The sequence below is a fragment of the Galendromus occidentalis genome, unplaced genomic scaffold (assembly GCF_000255335.2).
Source record: "Galendromus occidentalis unplaced genomic scaffold, Mocc_1.1 scf7180000077536, whole genome shotgun sequence".
NCBI lineage: Eukaryota > Metazoa > Arthropoda > Arachnida > Mesostigmata > Phytoseiidae > Galendromus > Galendromus occidentalis.
In genome coordinates this window covers 475,013-496,702 of record NW_003805524.1, presented here as the reverse complement: position 1 = coordinate 496,702, position 21,690 = coordinate 475,013, and the positions used below count along the sequence as shown (strand labels likewise).

The window sequence follows — 21,690 nt, the reverse complement described above, 5'->3', positions numbered from 1 at the left end:
GGGGTTCCCCCCGCAGGCATCCAGTCTCGCATTATGAGGGACATGCCACAAATTTCCAGATTCGTGGAAGAACAGCTCCCGAAAACTTCCCGTCGAGGTCGAAGACCCCTAAACGTAACCACAGCTACAGATTCTCGGCTCGCGCCTAAATTGTCGGCCGCTCTGTGTCCGGAATTCGGCACTCCGTATTCCGTTCCACATGCATATATGAACAATATCCTGAACTCCCGCGCTCGATGAAACGTCTTCCAATAATTAGAAATACCTCGACAAGGCCTCGTCCCGTCTCGATATGCCGTCCCCGAATGCGAAGAATTTCGGGCGTCGCCGTATTGGTTGAAAACACTGTAGAATCTTAGTCCAGCGATATCCCCGAACTTGTCTGCCACTAGCAGGTGCTCGTTGCAACAGGTGTTGATGACTGAATAGATCAGCAGCACTTTGATTCGTTCCGGTAATTAAATTAAGTCACTATTATTACACCGCTATGAATATACGCCTAAGTAGGTACATTGCCTTGCGAATGGCTTCACACAACCAAAATTGAGAGTGGCTCTCCGGTTACACAGAGCTCAATAATTCCTCCGTCGAGCAAGTGATGATTCCTTCCTCAAGTTTGAGATACGCGAATCGAGGTTGAGAGATCCAGTCGTTTTCATCTCGGTCAATTCGTCTGACCAGCCTAAGGTAGCGACCATTCAAGGCAAGCGTGACATCGATGACTTATTTGGCTTTCCGCAGCTTTTGTGCGTGCTGGAATCGTGTTTTTGGCCGTTGTGGACTCCCCACCGAATTCCTGAGCGTTTCACCAATCCTCGTGATGTATTGCTACCTCCGTTTATGTCACGCTCCGGAACTGTCACAGTAAGCAAGGAACTAGATTTATAATACATTTTGGTAAGGCTTCGCTCAGTTTGAAGCCGAAGCGATTACGGCTTTCGGATTAACTCGGACTCGAATTCGTTTTGCTGTAAACGCCTTGCGAAGGCTTGGCACAGATCAAGTGACGAAGAGCGTATAGCAATCCCATACGGAAATGGAAATAGCACAAAACGTCCACGACCACCAGAACCACAAGGCAAGCCAAAGCGACGATGGTGATCAGCAAAGGTGTACCGATGCTGCTCCGGAGGGTGTCGGTTGAGTTTTCTGGGAAGCCGATGTAACGGAGGTCCGGCGCCGTTTGCAACAGGGTGACCGCTGGGTCACCGAAACCCATCGAATTGAAAGCTTCAACACTGATTTGGTAGAGGGCGTCCGCCTTCAAGTCGAAGAGCTCTATCGATGCCGTACCCGTCCACAAGCGGACATCCATCGATTTCTTGTAGCCGATTCCGCGCACTTCCACCGGTGATACTCTTTCAACTTGTTGATAAGACACTCTGAAGAATTCGATCGGTTTCCCGTTATCCAGAGGAATGGTCCATTCAACGAGGACGCGACTATTCGGAACACTGCCGAGAAAATGGCTGGTTATAACAGGTCGTTCAGGGGGCGATTCCCGGGTCGTGTTGACGATCCATTCCCTTGACGGTGGGCCCTCGCCGACCTCCGACCGAGCACTGAACACGAACGAGTACTCGGCGCGCGGCATAAGTTTCCCGATTGTGATTTGCTTTCCGATCATATCCCCGAACGTTTTCGTTTCTAATTCGCTCTGAGGCTGAGGAGGATTCCGCCGCCAGTACTTGACGGCGTATTCTATGATCGGCATCCCACCGTTCTGGATTAATTTTTCGAAAACGAAAGAAATGGTCGTCGCGGAAGCGTGCACCAACTTCGGTAGACCGGGGCTGCTCGGTCTGCGGGCTTCCAGCACCTGGAACACGAGTGTACTCTCCCCAATCGAGTTTGTCGCCACGCAAGCGAACTCCCGGTCGTATCGGTTCGCCTGATCGTTCACATAGAGCACCGATACGCCTACCGAGTTCTCTATTCTGTAATAATCAGGATTCTGGACTTTCAAGCCCTGGGAGTCCCTCCATTCGATGGTCGCATTAGGGATGGCACTTATGTGACAGGTTAGGACGGCGTCTCGATTCTGCCAAGCGTAAACCGGGTTCTCTTTCGGAGTCAGCACCGGTGCGAACATCACGCTGAGATGACCGACTTTCTCGACGTGGAACCCTCTGGTCTCCGCTCGGCAGTAGTAGAGACCTGCGCGCTCCTTCCGCGTGTTATCGAGTCTCGCGTGGAGGATCGTTGTGAAGTCTCTCTGGGAGCGACTGAATGTGAAGGCGCGATCGGACTCGAGATTTGAAGCGTCACCCTCCTTGCGAACCGAAATATCCGGGGCGGGTTTGCCCTCGACTACGCAGTAGAAGTCGGATACGCCGTTTTCATCGACGGTCATGTTCTTGAACTCCACTATCCTCGGTGGAATATTGACCGAAATCTGGGTTGACGAAGTCGCAACTCCGGCTGAATTCACCGCGTGACAAGTGTATTGTCCATCCTGACTTCTCGTTGCTCGAAGGAAATCCAGCGTACACGCCTGCGGGTTCACTTTGAATTCCGGGATGAGGGAAAGGTTCCGCCCCCTGAAATCCGTCCAGTAGCATAACGGGGGAGGTATGCCCGAAGCCGGACACAGAACAGTGCGGAGCTCATTTTCGTTTATCGGATCCGACTCGAGGCCGAGGATTTCCGGGACGGTTATCACGTTGACCGTAATGATCTCCTTTTTTATTTTTCCCGTGGCCTCCACGGACGCCGTGACTCGATATTTCCCCGCGTCGTTCTCCTCCACCCGTTGCACACTCAAGTGGCTTCCCTGTAAACTGTATCGAGGACCGATCGCGGGTTTATTGAATTTCGTCCAATGGAGCCTGGGCACCGGGTTCCCGTGAACGTTGCAGCGTATTACGCCTGTGGGACGAGACACGAAAACGAATCATCTGAATGTCCCGTTCTCTTCAATGACGGGAGAATGGTGCTTGATTCTTTTACGTAAATAAATTCGTCGTGAATGACTGCAACAATATCATTTACTCACCGTCGCGGCCTTTCACAAGATTTTGAACCAGGGGGCAATCGTCGAACGTGATGTCGTGAAAAAATGATACTTTCACCTCGGCTTGCACAGTTTTCGTGTTCGCGTACAAGGCCTTACACGTGTAAGTCCCAGAATTTTCTGGAGTGGGTCTTTCAAAAGTGAGAATGAATCCAGCATCCGATTCAAAAGTGTAAATCGCTGCCGAATTGTTTGACGTGTATTCTTGTTTCTGTGAAAACAAAAAGAATAAGTTTCCCTCACGAAGCCTGCACATACGAGGGTTCGCAGTGAGCGATTCGAAACACAGATCATGATAAAATCGGAGAGGAACCGTACCTGAGGTCCGATCCATCGGAAGTTACTGTAGGAGCCGCTTCCCAGGCCTTTCTTGCAGTACAAACCGAAACTTTCACCGGCTGGTTGGTTCTGTTGTCCATCGGGGGAGATCCGGACGGTCTCCTGCAGAAGAGGTTTCGGTTCGAGATCCACCCGAAAAATTAGATCAATACATTCGAAGAGGATTCACGCTCGTTTTGGACTCACCTCTTCATCCGCGGTACCTTGAGTGCGACCGAGAACCAAGAGGTTCGCCGCCAGTAGCACCGGCAACAGCCTCAACATAATGAAATGTTGAGCGGATTCCTGTAAAGAATAGCTCAGTGAAATAGCAGCATCACCGAAAAATTTGATAGTGGCGGAAACGACGATGGATGGTGTTCCGTTAAACTGGGTGTGAGTGTCAGGGCGTGGACTGTCTGTTTGAACGTTTTTACAGCACCTTCACAGCCTGCACCCTGCAGAAATACCAGAAAATATTTACGACTCGGAGTTTGCCGAGACGCTCTACGATCGTTTGTACACCTGAAAAAAGAGCGGCTTGACTATCCAGGCGGTGCCGATCGGGTCCATCCATGTGCCCAGTCAGCGTGTATGTCAAGCTCGTACCGACTCCGGATTAGCGGCCTTCAGAACGCTCAGGAAGCAGCGTCTTGCGATTCCAAAGAATATACACCGATGCCCACACGAGTGTGCACTTTCGCGATATTTACTTTCCGAAATGGAGCACCGCCGTATACCAATTTCTTTCCGCGATGCCAAAACTTTCATCGTGAGTTCACTCGTATTCGCGAACCATGACTCGTGGCTGATGCCCACCCTCCTCCAAGGGTTTTCCAAGATACCAATGAGTCACGCTCTGACTGCCGAATGTTCCGCGAAAACACGCGGTAGAAACGGCTGGTTCGCCTCACCATCGTCGCTTTCGCTTGACGGTTACGACGGAACCATATATTTCAGAGCGTGCAGAGCCAGAAACCGAGCAAGAAAATACCATTCTTTGCCAAATCATCGTTGCCCCCCTGGACGCCCGCCGGCGACGACGACCGAGATACCTCTCGCTGCCGTCAAAGAATAAAGAGATGGAAGAGCGGGATCCAACATTTGTTTCCGGAATCCGTTCGCCTCTGTGCAGAGCGCTCTTCGCTTCCGATCAACACTCGGGAGGACCACTCATGATAACGATCGACCATTTAGAAAGAAAGAAGATTAAGGAAGATGATCCGAATGAGGAGGCGCTTTTTATTATAACTTCCAGGAATTGGGCGCGTAAACTGATCCCAATCCTCTTCTGGTCGCTCCGCGAGGGGTGCGGTGAAAAGGTCGGTTGCTATCGACACGGGGAGATGATCGATCGACCCGTCCGATAGAAACAGTTACGAGATCATCATCGATTCCGCGAGATACGAGCGTTAGTCGACTTTGAGCGGAAAATCTGGAAAAGGCTTCTGTGACTGCCCGCGACGGGACACATCTGCTATTGTTTAGATTAGGGCGGAAGACCAAACAACGCGCCAGCCACAGCAGTTTCCCCCTTCCAGATTCTGCTTCATCTAATTTGAGTTCGTCCCCTATCTTCTTGGCCTTTCGCGGAAACTCTTAATTCATAAATAATAGCGCTTCGCCATGCCATTTGACGCCCGGCGCCGACTCTCTTTCGCTCAAAAACGAGAGTGAAGACGGAACGAAGTTTTCACCAGGCAGTCGGCAGCGTCGATGGCATCGTTCCCTCCCCGGTCCCGCATTCCGCGTGCGGAAACACGCTCCTCGTATCGATGATGCCGCACGGAGCTGATGGGACAAGATATCGTAATTCGCATGCTGTGGCCCCCGCTATTACGTCGATTTTCCCCCCGCAACTCGAAAGGTTCCAACGGGACACGGTTTTAGCGAAGCAGGCATCGATCTTCAAAATTGACAGTGTCGTGGAAGCGGGAATCGCTTCGGTGGGCCGACGTGGCAAAGAGTTCGGATGAAGACGACGGTGACGATTGTACTTTCGACACATACAATGTCATGACAATAAAACTCATGATAATCACGATAACAACAATAATTCGTGGTCGTCATCCACCATTGTCGCCGAGCTGCGCGAAATGGAAGCGGAAAAAACTGGCAGTCCCGGCGCATTGTTACTCGGACGAGGGGGCGCAGAAAATTTATTGTGAAGCTGCCCGCCGCGGTTGTTGACGCCGTCCGAGAGGTGAAATTTCAATTTTATTACTTCCATCTCTCCGTTATATTACGCCTTCGTAGGCAAGAATGAGTTCACGCCAGCGTTTCCTGCATGGCTGTAGCTTCCCGCACTCTAGAGTGGAAAGGTATCAATCGTCGAAACTGAAATATCGCTCCAACAATGGATTCGGAAGATACCATAGAGAAGCAGAGAAATCCGAGCGGGGTAACGGAAAGAAATAAAATCCCGTTGAAGATCGCTATCGAACGAGCGATTCGGGGAAAAAGAGACTTCAAAGCAAAGTCCGAACGACTCGTTTACCGACGAACGGACCGACCGACCGAGCAACCTTCATATTCCCCGGGAAAGTTCCTGAGTCTTAGTTCGGGATCTGTATCAGCGTGTAAGCGACTGACTACGAACAGAGAAGTGAATGATGACAAAACAGTGTTCAACTAGGAACAGTCTCGAGGCCGCCATCAAGCAGTTTTCATCATGAGCGGAGCTCAATCCGCCATTCCGGACCTCGATAGAATAAACTGAAGAGATCTTAGAGCCTGATCACAGATAATCTAGCTCAGAAACCGCAATCCCTCCGGAAGTTTGAATGATTCCAGTCTATCTTCGCAGCTTGCTCCCTGGAAGCGAGTCTCTGACTCTCCCAGAAAAATGTACAAATACTGCAGAGAAAGTTTTCGTGGTCCGGCCCGGCTCTTTCTGATTCCGCGAAGCCAATTGGAACCGGACTACTCATTCTGATTCGATGCAGGCTCCGCTCTATATGCGTTCGGTCTGTCCCTCCACCACAGAAGCGTGCTGAATGAAGACGCACCGCGTATTTCGAACAAACTGTCGCGGATCAAACCGACGTGATTATATTCTGCATTTTGGGTCTTTCCCACGCGCACAAACGGTCTGATTGCTATCTGTCTCAATAGCTGTCAGCTGGTATTTTTCCAATGTTTGAAAGCTCCACCCGCTGGCTGATAGAGGGGATGGAGAAAAAACGCGTCAGAATTGAGAAGTCATCGTCGAATCGAAATCCGCGCGAGTACCCAATGACACCCATCGGTCCGGGAAACGATCGCCAGTCAACCTCGCGTCTACCCCGTCGATTAAGCGCAAGCCTCGTGCGAGGATGCGACGACGATGGAATGCTCGAGCAGAAGAAGTCGTTCGAACAAATCGGTCCTTCGGTCGGGAAAACGAGGAAGTTTTGAAATGTGAACGTCAAACTCCGGAAACATCTGACCATCTAGAAAATGTCCTGAGCAAACGAAGTACCTCGAGCGGTCGGTATGGCCGGAGTATCGCAAACGTTGGGCCCTCGCTTTTCGGGCCAGTCTATGGACAAAGTTGAGCAACCGAGTCACGGAATTGTGTTCGAAAATAAAGTAAAGATGGAAACAAACCAAACAGGGGAGCGAGCAACAGAGCAACCGCAATAACTCCATCATCTTTACCAGATTTCAAAAACAGTCCATCAAAAACTTCAGCACTGCCGGAGCTCCCCCGACGGAGCAACATTCAACGCTGCCCGCGGACGCTCGACGGATATTTCCCACCATTTGTTCGGAGGGAGAGATCCTCTTTAGACTTTAGAGTATTCGGGTGAGTACAAACGTCCCTATAACGATCAGCGTTCACGTGTACCTCCGTAGTCCCACCGAGCGAAAAAAAAACACGTGAGCAACCGGCTCGATAGAGCAATCAAGCCACCAGGGTGCCATCTCACCGGCCCCGACTAAAAAAATCTGTGGGTTCCTATGGGTTTTCATTGTTGTCAGCTGAGCGGTGCAATCCACTCCTTTGTCTAGAGAAAGCCAAGAGGAAATACAAAAGTTCGATCGCAGTGAAAATTCTGTGGATGCTCCCAGGAACAGCTCAAGAGGATCATTCCTTGTCTGTCGTTGTGCAGAGCGAGTTGAAAAGTGATTTCGTGCTAAGGGCTCCTGCAGAATTCATCCGTCGCTACTCGATTAATCGGATCATCTAATACCCTTGCATTCACCGGATCCTGAATGACTCGTTAGAGAAAGAAACTCTCGAAGTCATTTTATCAGACGAGGTCATTATGAGAGCGGGAACAACGAGGAGACGAGAGAGAATCTCAAACATTGACGTCACGTCGGTTGTGAAACCTGAGGTACGATTGAAATTCGTGCTCGTTCGCAAGCTCCGAGATTTAGGCAGCAAGTAGCGATGGGAAAACCGATTCATTCGCGGCTGCCGTCTTCGCGATGAGCTCCCGTAGCTGCCGAAAATCCAAGGGGAATACGGATTCTCAACTGGCAGCACGAGCGCCAGGAAGTCGCCCATCGCACAAGTCACTAGAGATGGAGATCAACTCACTCAGATGTCCGGCACATGCATGCAGAATATGAGAGGCACCAAGACCGGAGAAATAAAGAACTGACTGCCTACTCGATCTCCGCTTCAGCTCCAAAAGCTTCAGACACCCACAACCGACAAACGGCGAACTTGAGAAAACTCTTTTCAGTCTTCTCTACGGAATCATTGTTCCTAGCCGCGCTGACTCAACGCGTCGGCTGAACGTCCCTGCGCCGACAACGGATGCATCACGCGATCATCCGTAAGCGATGGAAACTTCTTTCACGGATTAAGATTATGTCATACTACTTGCGGTGGCTAAGTGACCGTGCGCGGGGTGGGACAGTGCCGTGAGAACTCTGTCGATCTCGCCGCCTTCGCGGAGCTCCCGCTTATCGCAAGTGACGTCGCGTCGTAGGTGAGCTTGATGTCTTGATGACGATGGCCGAAGATCTGAAGAGCTCACGAGTCACCGCAGCGGACCGTTACGCTTCCAGTAACGAAGCTCACTTCATTAATGTTGTTGCTTCTGCATTGTCGAATGCCGCTCATTCTGTCACCGCTGACAATCACTGTTGGGATTCAACTACCACTCGCAGAACTCATTGTTCGGAGCGCTCTGATGAGCAGCCTCGATGCCCTGTAGGATTGAATAGCGGTTACGCCCAGGTTAATCATTGCCAGTCGGTCGCTCGGGCCGCGTGTCTGTTGGCCTGTCCGTCCGTCCGTCCATCTGTGTGTCTGTCAGTCAGTCAGTCAGTTGGACTGTCGGTTGGATGGACGGGCGACCGATGCGACGCAAGTCTATCGGTCTGGCAACGAGCCTTGATTGCGCGCTTCTCGATCCTTGGCCAGATCGTTGGACTGCCATGCCGGTAGAACGTAAGCATCTCCGTGAGCACCGACACGGCCCGAGCCGGGGCATTTGCCTTGATTTACCCTCAGATGCTTCTCATGAAATCGAGCCGACAAAAGGAAACGATATGACTAACTACTTACGAGCGAAAGTCGTTCCGCAACCTATGCTCGAAGCACGTTCTTGACCGGCGCAAGAGATGCGAACGAGCAACTCACTCGGACTAGCACGTGCGAGCATGCACAGTTATTCATCGTTCCTCTCACATTCGTTGACCCTAGTGATAAATACTTTGTTTTCACATGGGAAATTTGCATACAGACTTTCGCGGTGATTTGACAACGGAGTTCATTCGTTCACGCCAAGCGACCGAGCAAGCACTTTATATCCGGCACCGACCCGCTGGAACCAGGGAAAACAAGACAACGACTGATGGGAGGAGACTTCGTAGAACTTGGATTTGCCTACGGCGGTAATCGATGACAATGTTGCCTCAGAGTCCGAGTCTGCGGGTTATTCGACGCAAGATATATGTACTTGAATCGAAGCTTCACGATGAGGGAGTCGAATCCCTCGAGTAGAGGGGGACGACGAATGGAAAACGGCTGTCGCGCATTAACCAACTCGTCCTGGTGACTTCGCTTTTGCAGGATTCGCTCAGAAATTGTCGTCGACAACGTTGCTGTCGCATGGGCCGACGTCTAAGGAAGCCAGAGCTGTGATCTCTCGGCACGGTTTATCGTGGACAGAAGCGAGACGTTTGCTGGGGTCACTTGGACGGAGGTCAAGCAGTCATCTAGCCGGCAAGACAGCTGCTTGCCCGCCTCTATTGCTCGCTCGTCCGGTCGTTGGTGGACTGCTTGCTCGCTCGTTTGGTAACCATACGAAGATATGAGAGAACTACAAACTCAAGCAACCCCGGCACAACATGACCCGAGCTTCCTGAGCAACAATTAGCTGTGATTTCTAATCTCGGCGTCTAATAGAAGAGAAGTCAACCAGCACGACACTTCAAACAGAAGTGACTTCCACCCCTTCCAATTATCAGACGGAACGAGCTTCTTAGTAAGTCATTTCCTCCTGCGGCTCAGGAAGGAATCGTCTCCACGATGCGCGGTACAGCGAGCCAGTGAATGCCAGGGAGCAATCACGGAAAGCCGACCCAGTTGGTTTCGTTAGGAGAATACTCGCTATCAAGCTATTAGTACCGAATCTCACAGTTTCGCTCATCGAGCAAGTCGAGAGTAGTTTTCCTCATTTACTTTAGAACCACCGCGACTTGATTCCAGCCTCAGCTGTGGATATCCGTTTTGAGATCAAAGTCGAACGCTCCGGAGCGGGAGCTCGGGAATTCGCCAAACTCCCCGAGAAGCTCTTGGACTTTGAGACTGCGGTGAGCGAGAATTGAACGGAGAGGGAGCTCGCCCCGACTCGCTCAATTCGTTCGACGTCGACGCCGTGCTCGGTGTTTCTCTTAGGATTTGATTCGTCATCCGGTCATTGGTCTACATTGTCTTATCTTCGATACGGCACTATAACGTTCTTTTGTCCTCGTCTGTGTGAAATTCCTGCCTCTCGATATCGTGGGTCGCAGCTGAATATATTCAAATCGCATAAACGATGTCGCGGTCCGGGAAGAGAATCGCCGTTCGAATGACGTCTCAATCATGTTTCGGACGGCGACAACGTGTGCCGAGCGGCAACGGCCGAATTCCGGTAGATTTAGGAATTGGGAACACTCCCAAGATCGCTCGCGGGTATTGTCATCCGCCTTTATGTCGTCGCCGGCGTCGTCGTATCAGTTCGGGTCCAAGAAGTTCTCTAAGAGCCACGGCGGCAACTCCGGCGTTAACAGAAAGAACTGCAGTACCGTGGACGGATGAATGACTGGATGGATGAATGAATGAAAACAGCGATTCCCACGACACGATTCCCTCAGGATCCACCACAGCGTTGGGTCTCCCTCCGGTGGCCGGCCGTAAACGGCTCTGTTCGAGAAATTGTTAAAACCGGCAGTGGCGGCGGCTTGCACCAGTAAGTTCGTAGTTTTTTTTCAGTCGGGATTCGTGTTTGTGTTCCCTCTTTACGCCGCATGTTTGTCGGTGTTTCTCCGTTCGTTCGTTTGCAAGATCCAGGGTCGGAGGAACGGTTCTCAGCAGTTTCAAGATCACAATCTCATTGCCCGACGGAATTCGATTCTAGATCCGCGAAATCCGGTCGGAAGATTCGGAGGAGATACGCGTGATCCGCGAGCTTTTCCCTCGCGAGTGGACATCTCCATTGTTCGTTCTCGATATCGGCCGGATCACTCGCGAAGAATTCCCCATGAGATAAAGCTCTCTTGAGATTCTGTGGCGTACAGCGAGGTACGAGCTGCGTCCCGCAAAATCTACGTCAAATATCGGAATTCCCCGCCTCGATACGAGAATTTCCAATGAATAGCTCCTATATCGCTCGATGAGTTCATTCACGAGAGGAACACCCAGGAGTACACGATGCGAAGTCTCCAGAGACAGAGAGCTCGCTCCGCTCTAGAGTCGAGAAGTCGAAGTCGAAGTCGTTTTTGACAACGGCAGAGTTTTTTTTTGAGTCATACGGATGAAGTTCTTTAATTTCTGGTCCAGAATAGCTCGACGATAACCACGCTATTGTCCCGCCGCTCAGAAGGCTGTTGTGAGAAGCTTCTACGAACGTTCTGTCTCGTCGTCGTTTCCCGTGCTAGACCCCTGCTACGCTATTTTGTACTTATTTTCTCCTTTTCGTCTCTTCGTCACATTCGCAAGAGCTCCTTGGGGTTTGCCATTCGGTCGACGGATTTTTCGGGAATCATACATTGTGAAAGCAAGTACAGAGTTCCGATCAGAACCAGACTTCGAAATTCCACGCGAACACTCAGATGATCGTTAGTCCATGTCCATGGTCTGGTGAACTAGGAAAAGAACACACTTTTGAATGTCACGATGGAGGCAAGAAACACTCGTGGGGTTCGCGACGTCGCCAGCGATGGAGTATTGACCTTCAGAAAAAAGCTCCGATGAAGATCTTCCCGGATGACGATTTGATCCGCGGAGACAGGGGTCAATTCTCACGTAGTTGTCGTCGTCGTCGTCGCTCTTCATTCGGTCATCATTGTCGAAAATTTCAAGGTTCCCTCAGCGGGCCCGACATTCCGAAGAACACTGTCGATTCGCAGCCTCTAACGGTTGTGATGAGCTTCGAGAAAATTTCAAATCCTCACCTTCGTGTGAATTTGTCAACAATGCCGACTTTGATGACGGCTAGACGGCTGGAACGCTCGTCTGTGTTTTCCCCCCAGAATAGTTTACTTTTGTACGACAACGATCGAACAGTGCGGCGAAATGAGGAGAATTGTCTCAGAACGGCCTTCAAAAGCGCAGCAAACTAGACATTCGGCCCGAATGATGTTCGCTAGTGCCCAACGAATAGACGATGGTCGCAGGATCCCAATGCCTTATGTTTTCGGCAATCATCGCTGTTACCTCCACAGGTAGTTTCCGCCGATGCCCTCTTCGATCTGCCCCGCGCACGATCCACCTGAACCCTAGGGACTGATACATTGACTGTAGTTACTCGCTATGCTCCCCGAAAGATATTGACTTCCCATTCTCGGAGTGGGGCTACCGTGTAGGCTCCGAGACGACATGAGCTATTCTTCTGTTTTCTGATGAATTCTTTTGTAGTACCGTCGTCGATTATGTTACGATTTGTTCCCGCCGAATTCGACTGTGGAGAATGCAGCGTGTCGAAATTTGGACAAATCTCATTCGGCGCCGCCGGCTTCTGGTCTCGTATGTTTAAAGCCTACGATGGACGTTGGTTGCCGTCGTAGCCGCAGACGCCGTCTAACGCTGTTTCGCTGTGGGTTGAGTGGCCCCGGACAAAGGACCAGGTTCAAAGATACGCGCTCCTCCACTACTGGCTAAGCTCAGTCAGCCACTCACAATAACTTGCGTCCTGGCGACCATCTACGATCGCTCAGCTCCGCCGCCGCCTGGATTCTCTGTTTGAGAATACGCAAAAGCCCTTTTCTTCGAGCACTGCGTTGGGCTAGGAACTCCAGGAGTACAGGTCCCGGAAACCGCGGAAATTTTCGTCGCCGAAGTCGTTCTCGACGAGTCGTTTCTATTGTTGAAATCATGACTGCCATTCCAACCGTGCTTCTTCCAGTCGAAGGATATCGTTCGAGAAGAAAGCGTCGAGGCTAATCCGGCGGAACGAAAGATGCGATAATTCGTCGCGAAGCCGATAATGAGCGGTTTGTTGCCTGGCGTGACTCCTTGTGATCTCCCTCCTATCAATGCGTCGTCGTGATGGATGGTTTATGATTGAAAAGACAAGAATCCATTATTTCGGCGTTACCTCCCCCGACAGGGGTCAAGGCGGTGCTTGTTTTTCCAAGCGATTGTGCGGTTCAGTCTCACGACGTCTCTGAATGAAGCGGTGCGAGGGGGACGGACGTTCATTAAGTGAACGTCTCGATGCGGTCGCATGCCCTTCGCGACTGAATTTCAAGCGTTCTCCGGAGCCTTTAATAAGTACTTTAAAAACTCCTCGCTGGGCTGTCGCTGATAGCCGCCGATCTGAGGAGTGTCTCAGGCCTTAAGATTGTCCGTAGAGTGGCAATTTTGTTAAGTTTCCCGAAGGCAGAACGACCCCTCCATTGTTTCTCTGAAGTTCCTGTTCCCGTTGGTGTTCGTCGTCAACGGCTTCCGGACAGTTTCCCAATATTTGAGAATGGATTTCAATCGCCGTTAAATGCGAATGAATGAGTGAATGAATAGTTATTCTCAATAGCGCTACTAAAGCAACACCACTTGACGCATAATGGAACATTGAAGTTCACATACCGAAGGAAACGTTTTCGTCCGCGCGTCTCGTGAATATGTTGTGGACTCTCCGATCCCGAAGGGTCGATTTCGGAACGGGCGCGCGCGGGTGTCGAATCAATGAAGAACGTGATTTCCGAGACTGAAGGATGACTAGAACCCGACGGAAAAAGGCTGCTCTGGAGTATTCTCGTTTCCTCCACGATTAAGCCGTGAGAGTGACCGACCGACGGTCGGATAAGCAAGCTTAGTGTTTGTGCGCGCGAAACACCGATCCCGCATCTTGTTGTGTGTAGTTTCGTATGAGTAAATCACGATCCATCAAGATAGTAGAGGGATGCCGGTGAGCACGGACACTTGAAAATGAATTTATTTCCAGCCGACGGGAAGCATTCTTCAGCGATCCCTAATGATGCCTGGGCACGGCCGGTGTTCCTAAGCGCACTAGATCAATTTGTCTTTTTTCGACATTACTCGAGCTGCCGTGACCACTTACGTGAGCGATAATTGTGATGGGTCGGTGAAAGCGAGCATCTGATCTAGGCGGCCGGATTCAATTCGTCCGTATTCCAATCAAATGTCCAGCCGGATGTCGCAGCTATTTGTCGTATCGGCGGTGGGCGCAGTCATAGACATGGCGTCAGGGAGAGCACGCTGTAGGAGTGAGCGCCGCTAGTTGAGTCTCGACATTCGGCCGACGTGGTGGCACGGCAACTTGTTGCCTCTCGGTATACCGTTGGGAGTAGGCGTCGGCGGAGAGCGATTGTTCGCTTTAGGCAACAAAACTTGTTGAACTTTGAGTCTTCGGGGCCTCTGCGGCGAGGCGGTGAAACTTACAAGACCCAATGAATATGTCGGCGGCAAGGCACCGTATTTTCGTCAAAGGCGCTCGCGATGCACGGAGTCGGTCGGTCGGGCCACTGAGGCTGGCCAAAGAAAGCGCACCGGATCACGAGCGGCCTGGTCTTTTCTTCGGATCTTCTGGCTCGGAATAAGGTGAAAAAAGCGCGCATTTTGATGCCTCACTCGCTTACTCACTTTGTCGGCTAACAAATATGCTCGGTGTTCTTGCCCGACTTCACGAGTCATTCGTCGAGCTTCGTTTGTTTGAAAATTTTACCTCTTGTTGTTCTACAGCAAACGAAAATCTGTTTTGTTCGACTACGCGTCGGCATCGGTGACTCTGGTCAAGCGGACACTTAGGCTAGTTCGTCCGTCCCCAGGTTGGTGCCTACAATATATCTGTGTGGACGTTCGTGGGTCTAACGAGCGGCACGCTCCGGAACACAAAAGATTCGTGATACAAAGCGAGCTGCTTGACAAAACAGAGCAATGACGGTCAACGACGATGCATTATCCAATTACAACCAACCCCTGCGGGGGCAAGGGACGGTCGACACGATCTCAAACAGTGACCACGACGAAATGGCCTTGCTGTCGGTACCATAGGTACCGCAAAGCAAATTTTGCCGCGAATCAGAAAATCAGGATCGGAAACGAAAAATCTCGAGAAGATAATTGAGAATCGATTCCTCAGCTCCTCGAAAACGGCTGCGAGAATCAAGAATCCCAATCTTCATCAACGAGTCGTTTCCAGATCGCCAGATCTATCTGAGATATTTTCATCCAAACCAAGAAGTTCCAACACTCTTTTCAAATTGCATACCTCAAACGCTCGGCAGAAATGAAGCTCGACCAACAGATCTCGGCTCGACAATGTGGTCAAACGGAAAATTCGTAATAAAATGAAATTGTGGAAGCATTTCGCATTTGAATCTGAGTGGAATTCGAAAGAACCGTTAACCTATATAGCACCAGAGGAGGAAGCATAATTCAATCGGGTCGCGGCTGAATCAGTTCTTTGGAGGAGCTCTTTGATCCCGCAACCCCCAAGCGGCTTGCCCAGATTTACCCGAAAAGGTCCAGGCAGCTGATTCGAATTTCCCGATTCTCTGTCATCCCGACGGCTCCGTCCAACGATCAGAACCAGCTAGGTACTTGCTCGACGACTGAACGGCCATAGCGACGGAAATGGTCTCGCTCGAATCAAAACCCTGGATCCGAGCTCTCGAAAATATCGAGAAGCATTCGTGTCAGACATAGGTCCGGAGCTTCGGGACGATGTTGAGCCGAGCTTTCCAAATCAGAGCGAGAGCTACGACGGAGACCTTAATTGAGATCTCTCACAGCCTTCCCTCTGTAGATGTTCGACCTGGAGATGTCGTACTTGGAGAATCGTTGTTTTTGCTGCCGCGTTACACGGGATCAGGAATTCTAGGGAAGGTCCAGATTGGGGCAGGCAGCGGAGAGAGTCGCCACCCCATCCATTCCGCCTACAGCTTTGAGATGGACAACACCTGGGGAACATCTGGCTCGCATGGCTTGTTTGCGAACTCGGTCGCTTGATGGCTCGAAGGTCTTCCAGACACCGTTCGGAGCCCCCTAACGGAAGTCGGATGGGTTCCGTAGAGATGACGAGCGAGAGAGCGAGCGAGCGAACGAACAAACCGGCTACGAACTGGGACTCGTTCTCGAGATCCTCCCCACAAAGACTAGGACACTCCCCAGGATTCATCCCTGTCGCTAGAGTGGGCACCCTAGTTCCAAGAGTACACCAGTTCAGACACCCTCTAGTTAGTTGGTGCTGAAAAAAAAACCGGTCTTCGTACGATCTCGACCAAGTCGGAGTGAGGTCATACCCTCTCTGTCGATTTGGCTCTGAGCTAGGTACTTCCCGATCAGATTTCCCGTCCACTTATATCCGTGTTGGGACTCCGGTGGCTCGTAGGCGCTATCGATCGGCTCGATCTCGAAAGGTAACAAATCCTCTCATGAGAAAACAATAATTCTCTACCCGCCGCTCTGGATCCTGCCCGAGAAGTCAGAAGGCATCAGCCGAGGCGCGCCAGAGTGCGATTGTTGCCCGAGGCGACTGACACCCACTCGCTGCGTGTACACAATAGAGTACAAAGATCATTTTTGGCAGAAACAAGTTTATCATAAACATCTGAAAGCTCTTGACAACCTTGGAACAAAAGAGCGCCGCTCCGATGTCCGTTGTCGTCATTCAAGAAAACCACAGAGACATCCACAAAGAAACCGCATCTTCCAATCACGCCACGGAAAAAGAAGCGATCCATCTCGACTTTGAAAAATCACCAATTTTGACCGTTCCGTGGGACATTCCGTGAGATAGAGAGGTATTGGAGAGTAATTTGTTTGATAAAGAAACTTATCTCCACTCATGTTCTGTGTTGTCGACGCAGCGGCGGCAGCCGTAGCACCAACAGCGGTGAGAGCGTTCCCGTTTGGAGACACAACACATCGAGGACTTCAGCGACGGCCGCGACGTCAACCACGACGGAATCTCGAAACGTTCTCGAGTACCTCTAGTAGATGATCTCAGCGTTCGCTTTAGTTGTCTATTCAGGTACTTGGCCGAGAGCATGGAGTTCGAAAGATCTCGACGGTAAGAAGATGTGCGACCGTCGCATTGAGAATCTCGAGCGAGATTCTCAATAAGCACATGGCAAGAACAAGAGATAGACGAATACGGGCAATAATCTCCAACAGTCAGTCCGTCCGTCGGTAGTTCTGACTGAGGGCGGTGAACTATGTTCACGATTTGTCAGCCGCTAGAGATTGGTATTTTCTTCGGATTTCTTCCGGCTACGAGAGCGTTGCGATTGGTCATTTGGGCAACAACGAACGTGGAGAACAACGGAGAATGAAGCCGCCGCCGGAGCATATGGTGCTTGCGGTGGAGAAATGGGGGAAAACGAAGGGAACTAAGCAATCAGCCACTCCCATCGTTCAGTTCGTTTGGAACGTCTCACCCCGTTTCAACCCCCAGGTTTTGTTACGACCGCTGCGGTGGGCATCGTCGTCCGGTCCACTTCTGATGACGAACTTCACTATCCTCCCATCAGATGCAGCTAGCATTGTTCTTCAAGTTTTCATTCAGCATGCCATCCAGGCAAACAGGCAGTTGGGCAGGCAGGCAAGCATCGTCGCGGTCGTCTTCCCTTTTCTTCTCTGTCGTCGGAGACACCACGCCATTGTTAGCGTCAGAGGGGTCACGAATCTCGGCGAGCGACCGACGCGACGGTTGCCGGGCGGTGTTGGCGGGAGCGGCATCAGCGACCGCGACGATTTTGACGGCAGCGACGACGACGACAACGAGAGCATACATACGTCGTCGCCGGGCGGTCACTGAGAATGATTCTCTCAAAGCGCCAGATGCACTGAACGGTCAATTGACCGTTCCCTCCGAGCGAACCCTGACCGAGCCTAATGAGCGACGATTCCATACAATTCAACAAATGATCAACCGCAGTGGGCAGGAGGTTGTAGTCGCGGATGTGATGATCGCTGCCCGAAGCGCTCCGTCACTCATGCTCATTACTGTGGGTAGACGCTTTAAAAAACACAGAAACGCTCCCGCGACCATGCTCGAGCAGAGAACGAGCTTTTCATAGCCAGAATGAGCCGCCTCCCCTGGCTATTTGTTCTCCTGAATGAACCTCTATCGGCCTCATCGGACCCATCGGCAACGATTCCGCGAATTCATGCGAGGAATCGGGCATCAGCGGCTATTTTTCAGCGAGTTCGTCAATCCAGTCGCCTGAGCGGTCTCGAAACTCATGGTGCTCTCTACCCGCGTGAATCCAGAGCTGAATGATGCCCGACGCGAAATTCACACCTCCGCAAGAGTATCTCCCCCATGTTGTTCAAATTCTGAGAAGCGGGATTTCGTAATCATCTGAGATTCATTTGGAGTCGCGGCGATATGGGGCGATTCTCGAATTTCTCCGACCACAGCGGCGTGAATGTCGGCTCGATAGATCTTTCGGCAAAGCTTCAGATCGGAATCAAGAAGCCATAGAGTGATCTCTTACTGTCCTTCCGGACTCGCTGTAGAAATGTTTGGGGAGTTCGTAAATTTCTCGATGGTACGGGAAGCTCTTGGAATCGCTCGCGTGTGATAATAATAATTGTAACATTCGCGCTCCCGTGCCTTCTGAAAGTCGAACCCCACGAATGATCCCCATTGACTTGTCGCCCCCGGGGTTTACAACGTGACGTGCAAAGCAGAAAATGATGTTCCATCTATTTCATTCATTTCAAGCTTCCGTAGTTGCATTTCGTCGACGGGGAAGACTAGCAGAGGCGGCAATCCCAAGCCTCAGGCAGTGTGTCCGCACGCTCGCGATTCCACCGTTCCTTTCCAAATGACTAATCTCGGTCGTACCGAACAGAACCCGTTGCACAGTGACTCTTCGCGTCGAACACAACGGGAATAGTCGAACGGATCACGTAAACGCCTTAACGTCGACTCGCTACGTCAAACGTCATGGAACGTTGGGTGACAGGTTCCCTATCTGATTGAGCTCGCAAGCGTCTCACTCCGAAGAGAGGATTAATTGTCCGTCGGATTCGATTCATTCGCAATTAATTTATTCATCATAGAATTGATTCTATCCAGCATCTCAGAAGGAACCTTCCACCTTCTGCCCGAGTCAGCTTGGAATTTTTAAACACGTGAGCGACTCTCGAAAGGCTTGGAGTGACCCATCAACTAGCGGAGAGCTTCCGCCTAAACTTGACAGCCGACGAGCAAACCTCCAGCCGATGGAACTCTCATGAGAAAAGAATTGAAGAAAAAAAAACTACAGAGCATGGTGCTATGGCCCCACGCGCATTCGTGTCCGCGCGCTATATTTAACGCTCTAGGCAAGCGACAATATAGACTCTAGCTGATGACCTCTGCTGGTGAGCTCTAGCGTACGAGTCACGCTCAACCTACCTTGGCCCAGCCGGTGGTCGAAATCTTCCGCTCGTAGAAGGCTGAACACTTCTCACCAACTTTAAGCCGTCACGTTCTGAGTCCACTCACTGTGTGTGTCATTTGACGGGACGCAACTCGCTTTTCCACCGGACCGGATTTGTTTTGAACAGCGCGGGAGACGATCGCTGTGGCACCGGGACCGTGCTGCTGGTGGAGAAGGCCGGTAAGAGAGGATGTCGTCGTCAATGGGGAAGGGGATTCTAGCAGCGAGCGTCAGCCCCAATGCACTAATTACCGCTGCTGGTACCGCAGCCGGCGACAGAAGGAATCGTCAACGAGTGGCCGAGCCTCTCGGGCCGAGTAGCCGGGGAAAGTTATATTCAAAAGTAGATAGCTCTCCAACAGGAAACCGCTGTTCAGATATGGAAAGGCCGCCCAGCCGGGGCCGCTTCAAATGAAAAAAGCTCAAAAACCCTCGCGGAGAGCCAAACGATCGCGGGTCCGGAACCGCGCGTGAAGATCGGCGGAGGCGGTGGTACGAGATTGCGAGATGAGCTCCTGCGAGCTTCCGATTCGCCGGCTTGAATGAACGCTGGGACACCTAATGTTCGCGCGTGTCCATACGAGACTTCAGATTCGATCAGCTTTAAAGTTTTGAAATAATGTCCCGATGTCGCGCACAACGGGCTCCGCTTCGAGCCTTTTTGCGGACTCTACCTTTCGAAATTTGGCATATCCCTGGAAGGCGCGTCGGAGGTTTCCCGATGGCCGCTAACTCGTGAAGGATAATCAATACCTATATAGTTCTGCCCAGACGCGGGAGAAAATGATCAAGCTCTCGGCATCGCTCTCCCAGTTACTTGAAAATTGAGACAGAGCGATCTTGACGCCATGCCTGGGCCGCGCTCCGCAATAGAGTGGTTTCTGAATATATATTCTGCCGCCCATAATCAGGCTGCTACTATCATGCTCTCCCGGTCTCGCCGATTCCCGTGTACTATCGATTCATCGTTAGATACATAGATACACAATTCCCTAGTCAGTCAGTCATTCATCGTCTCCCGGACGGGGTGATTCGGAGCGTATCGAATCGATCGCGATCATTTTTAGCTTCTCAAATTTACTGAAGATCATCAATCCGATTCCTCCAGTTCATCGATGAAGGTACGATTCGCCATCGATGCGGAGCTAGAAGATGCGATCGAAGGTGTCTAGAGACCTTCGTTTGTGAATGGCTGGTGGAAATTCTCGGTAGGTTCTTCGATTCATTGCTCTCTATCGAAGATATTGCGGCTGGTACAGATTTTTCGCTAGAAATTGGCTATCGCCCTGAAATTCCGCTGACCGCACAGACCGCGCTCGCATATCGGGTGTCCTCTGATCAACGAATCTCACCCTTAGTGCTGAGTGCGATAGGAAATTCGTCGCCTTCAGTGACAGTCACTGTCTCGTGTGTCATCGCTCCGGACATGGCAATACCCGAAGCGACTCTTCTGGGCGGGGCGGAAAGGGTTTCGCTGTAATCCACGAAGAAACAATGCTGGCTCCCACGCCTCTGGACCCTCCCGGTGGGAGACCGCGATCGGCCGGTGGAGAGTCTCCTCAGAGAGCCTATCTACATTCCGAACAATCCACTCGCATCTCGGGCTCAACATCGCTAATCACCTGACATTATCAATGGCTTCCGACTAACGGGAAATGTGCTCTTCCAAATGAATCTTACCTGACATTAACTGCACAGCTCTCTTATTTCCTCTCTGCTATGCAGTCGCGAGAACCCTATGACTGATGCAGTTAGACTTGATCCTCTTTGTTATCATGACAGGCACGTCGGAGAAGAGTTCTCCTGACGCAGGCAGACGCTTAACTAACGTCAGATGAAACCCATGACATTGCTCAGTACTCACATGCATTGTCTCTCGGGTTTTACATCAGCCCGACTTCCCATCTCCTATTATTACTCATTACGGGCACCATGTTCTTAGGTCTCGGATTCGAAGTCAGTCCTCGATGTGATTTGTTCGCCATGAACCCCTTGAACTCATTATCATCAGCGATATCAAGTTTTATGAACTTCTCGAATTCACTCGAATTTCAGCGATGACTCGTTCCGATAGCTCGAACCTCTGCTGACTTGTCTACCTAGCTGTCTGGCTCTTCGATTCGGCGGCGAAAGTGGTCAGCTTCCTCGTGACGAAAGTCTTGTAGGGAACGAATTGACTGTACAACTTTACGGAATCGATTATCCTATGCTAGCGAATGGTTCATTGGGTCAATCATTGCCTTGAACGGTCGTTCCGCGGTGAATGATCGGAGCTCTGCGTCGGATCAAACAATCGATCTGTTTTAGTCAGGAAGCGG

The 21,690-nt window shown here is 51.1% G+C and overlaps 1 protein-coding gene across 1 annotated transcript; it reads right to left on the bottom strand.

Annotated features, from left to right (window-relative positions):
- Positions 1-159: 159 nt before the first annotated feature.
- LOC100901045 (fasciclin-2) lies at positions 160-19,514 on the bottom strand. The gene is made up of 5 exons (XM_029112925.1): positions 19,348-19,514; positions 3,539-3,637; positions 3,332-3,454; positions 2,996-3,224; positions 160-2,868 (listed from the first exon to the last, which is right to left on the bottom strand). Exons 2-5 carry the CDS (start codon positions 3,614-3,616, stop codon positions 944-946), a joined length of 2,355 nt encoding a protein of 784 aa, XP_028968758.1. The 5' UTR covers positions 3,617-3,637; positions 19,348-19,514; the 3' UTR covers positions 160-943.
- Positions 19,515-21,690: the final 2,176 nt, after the last annotated feature.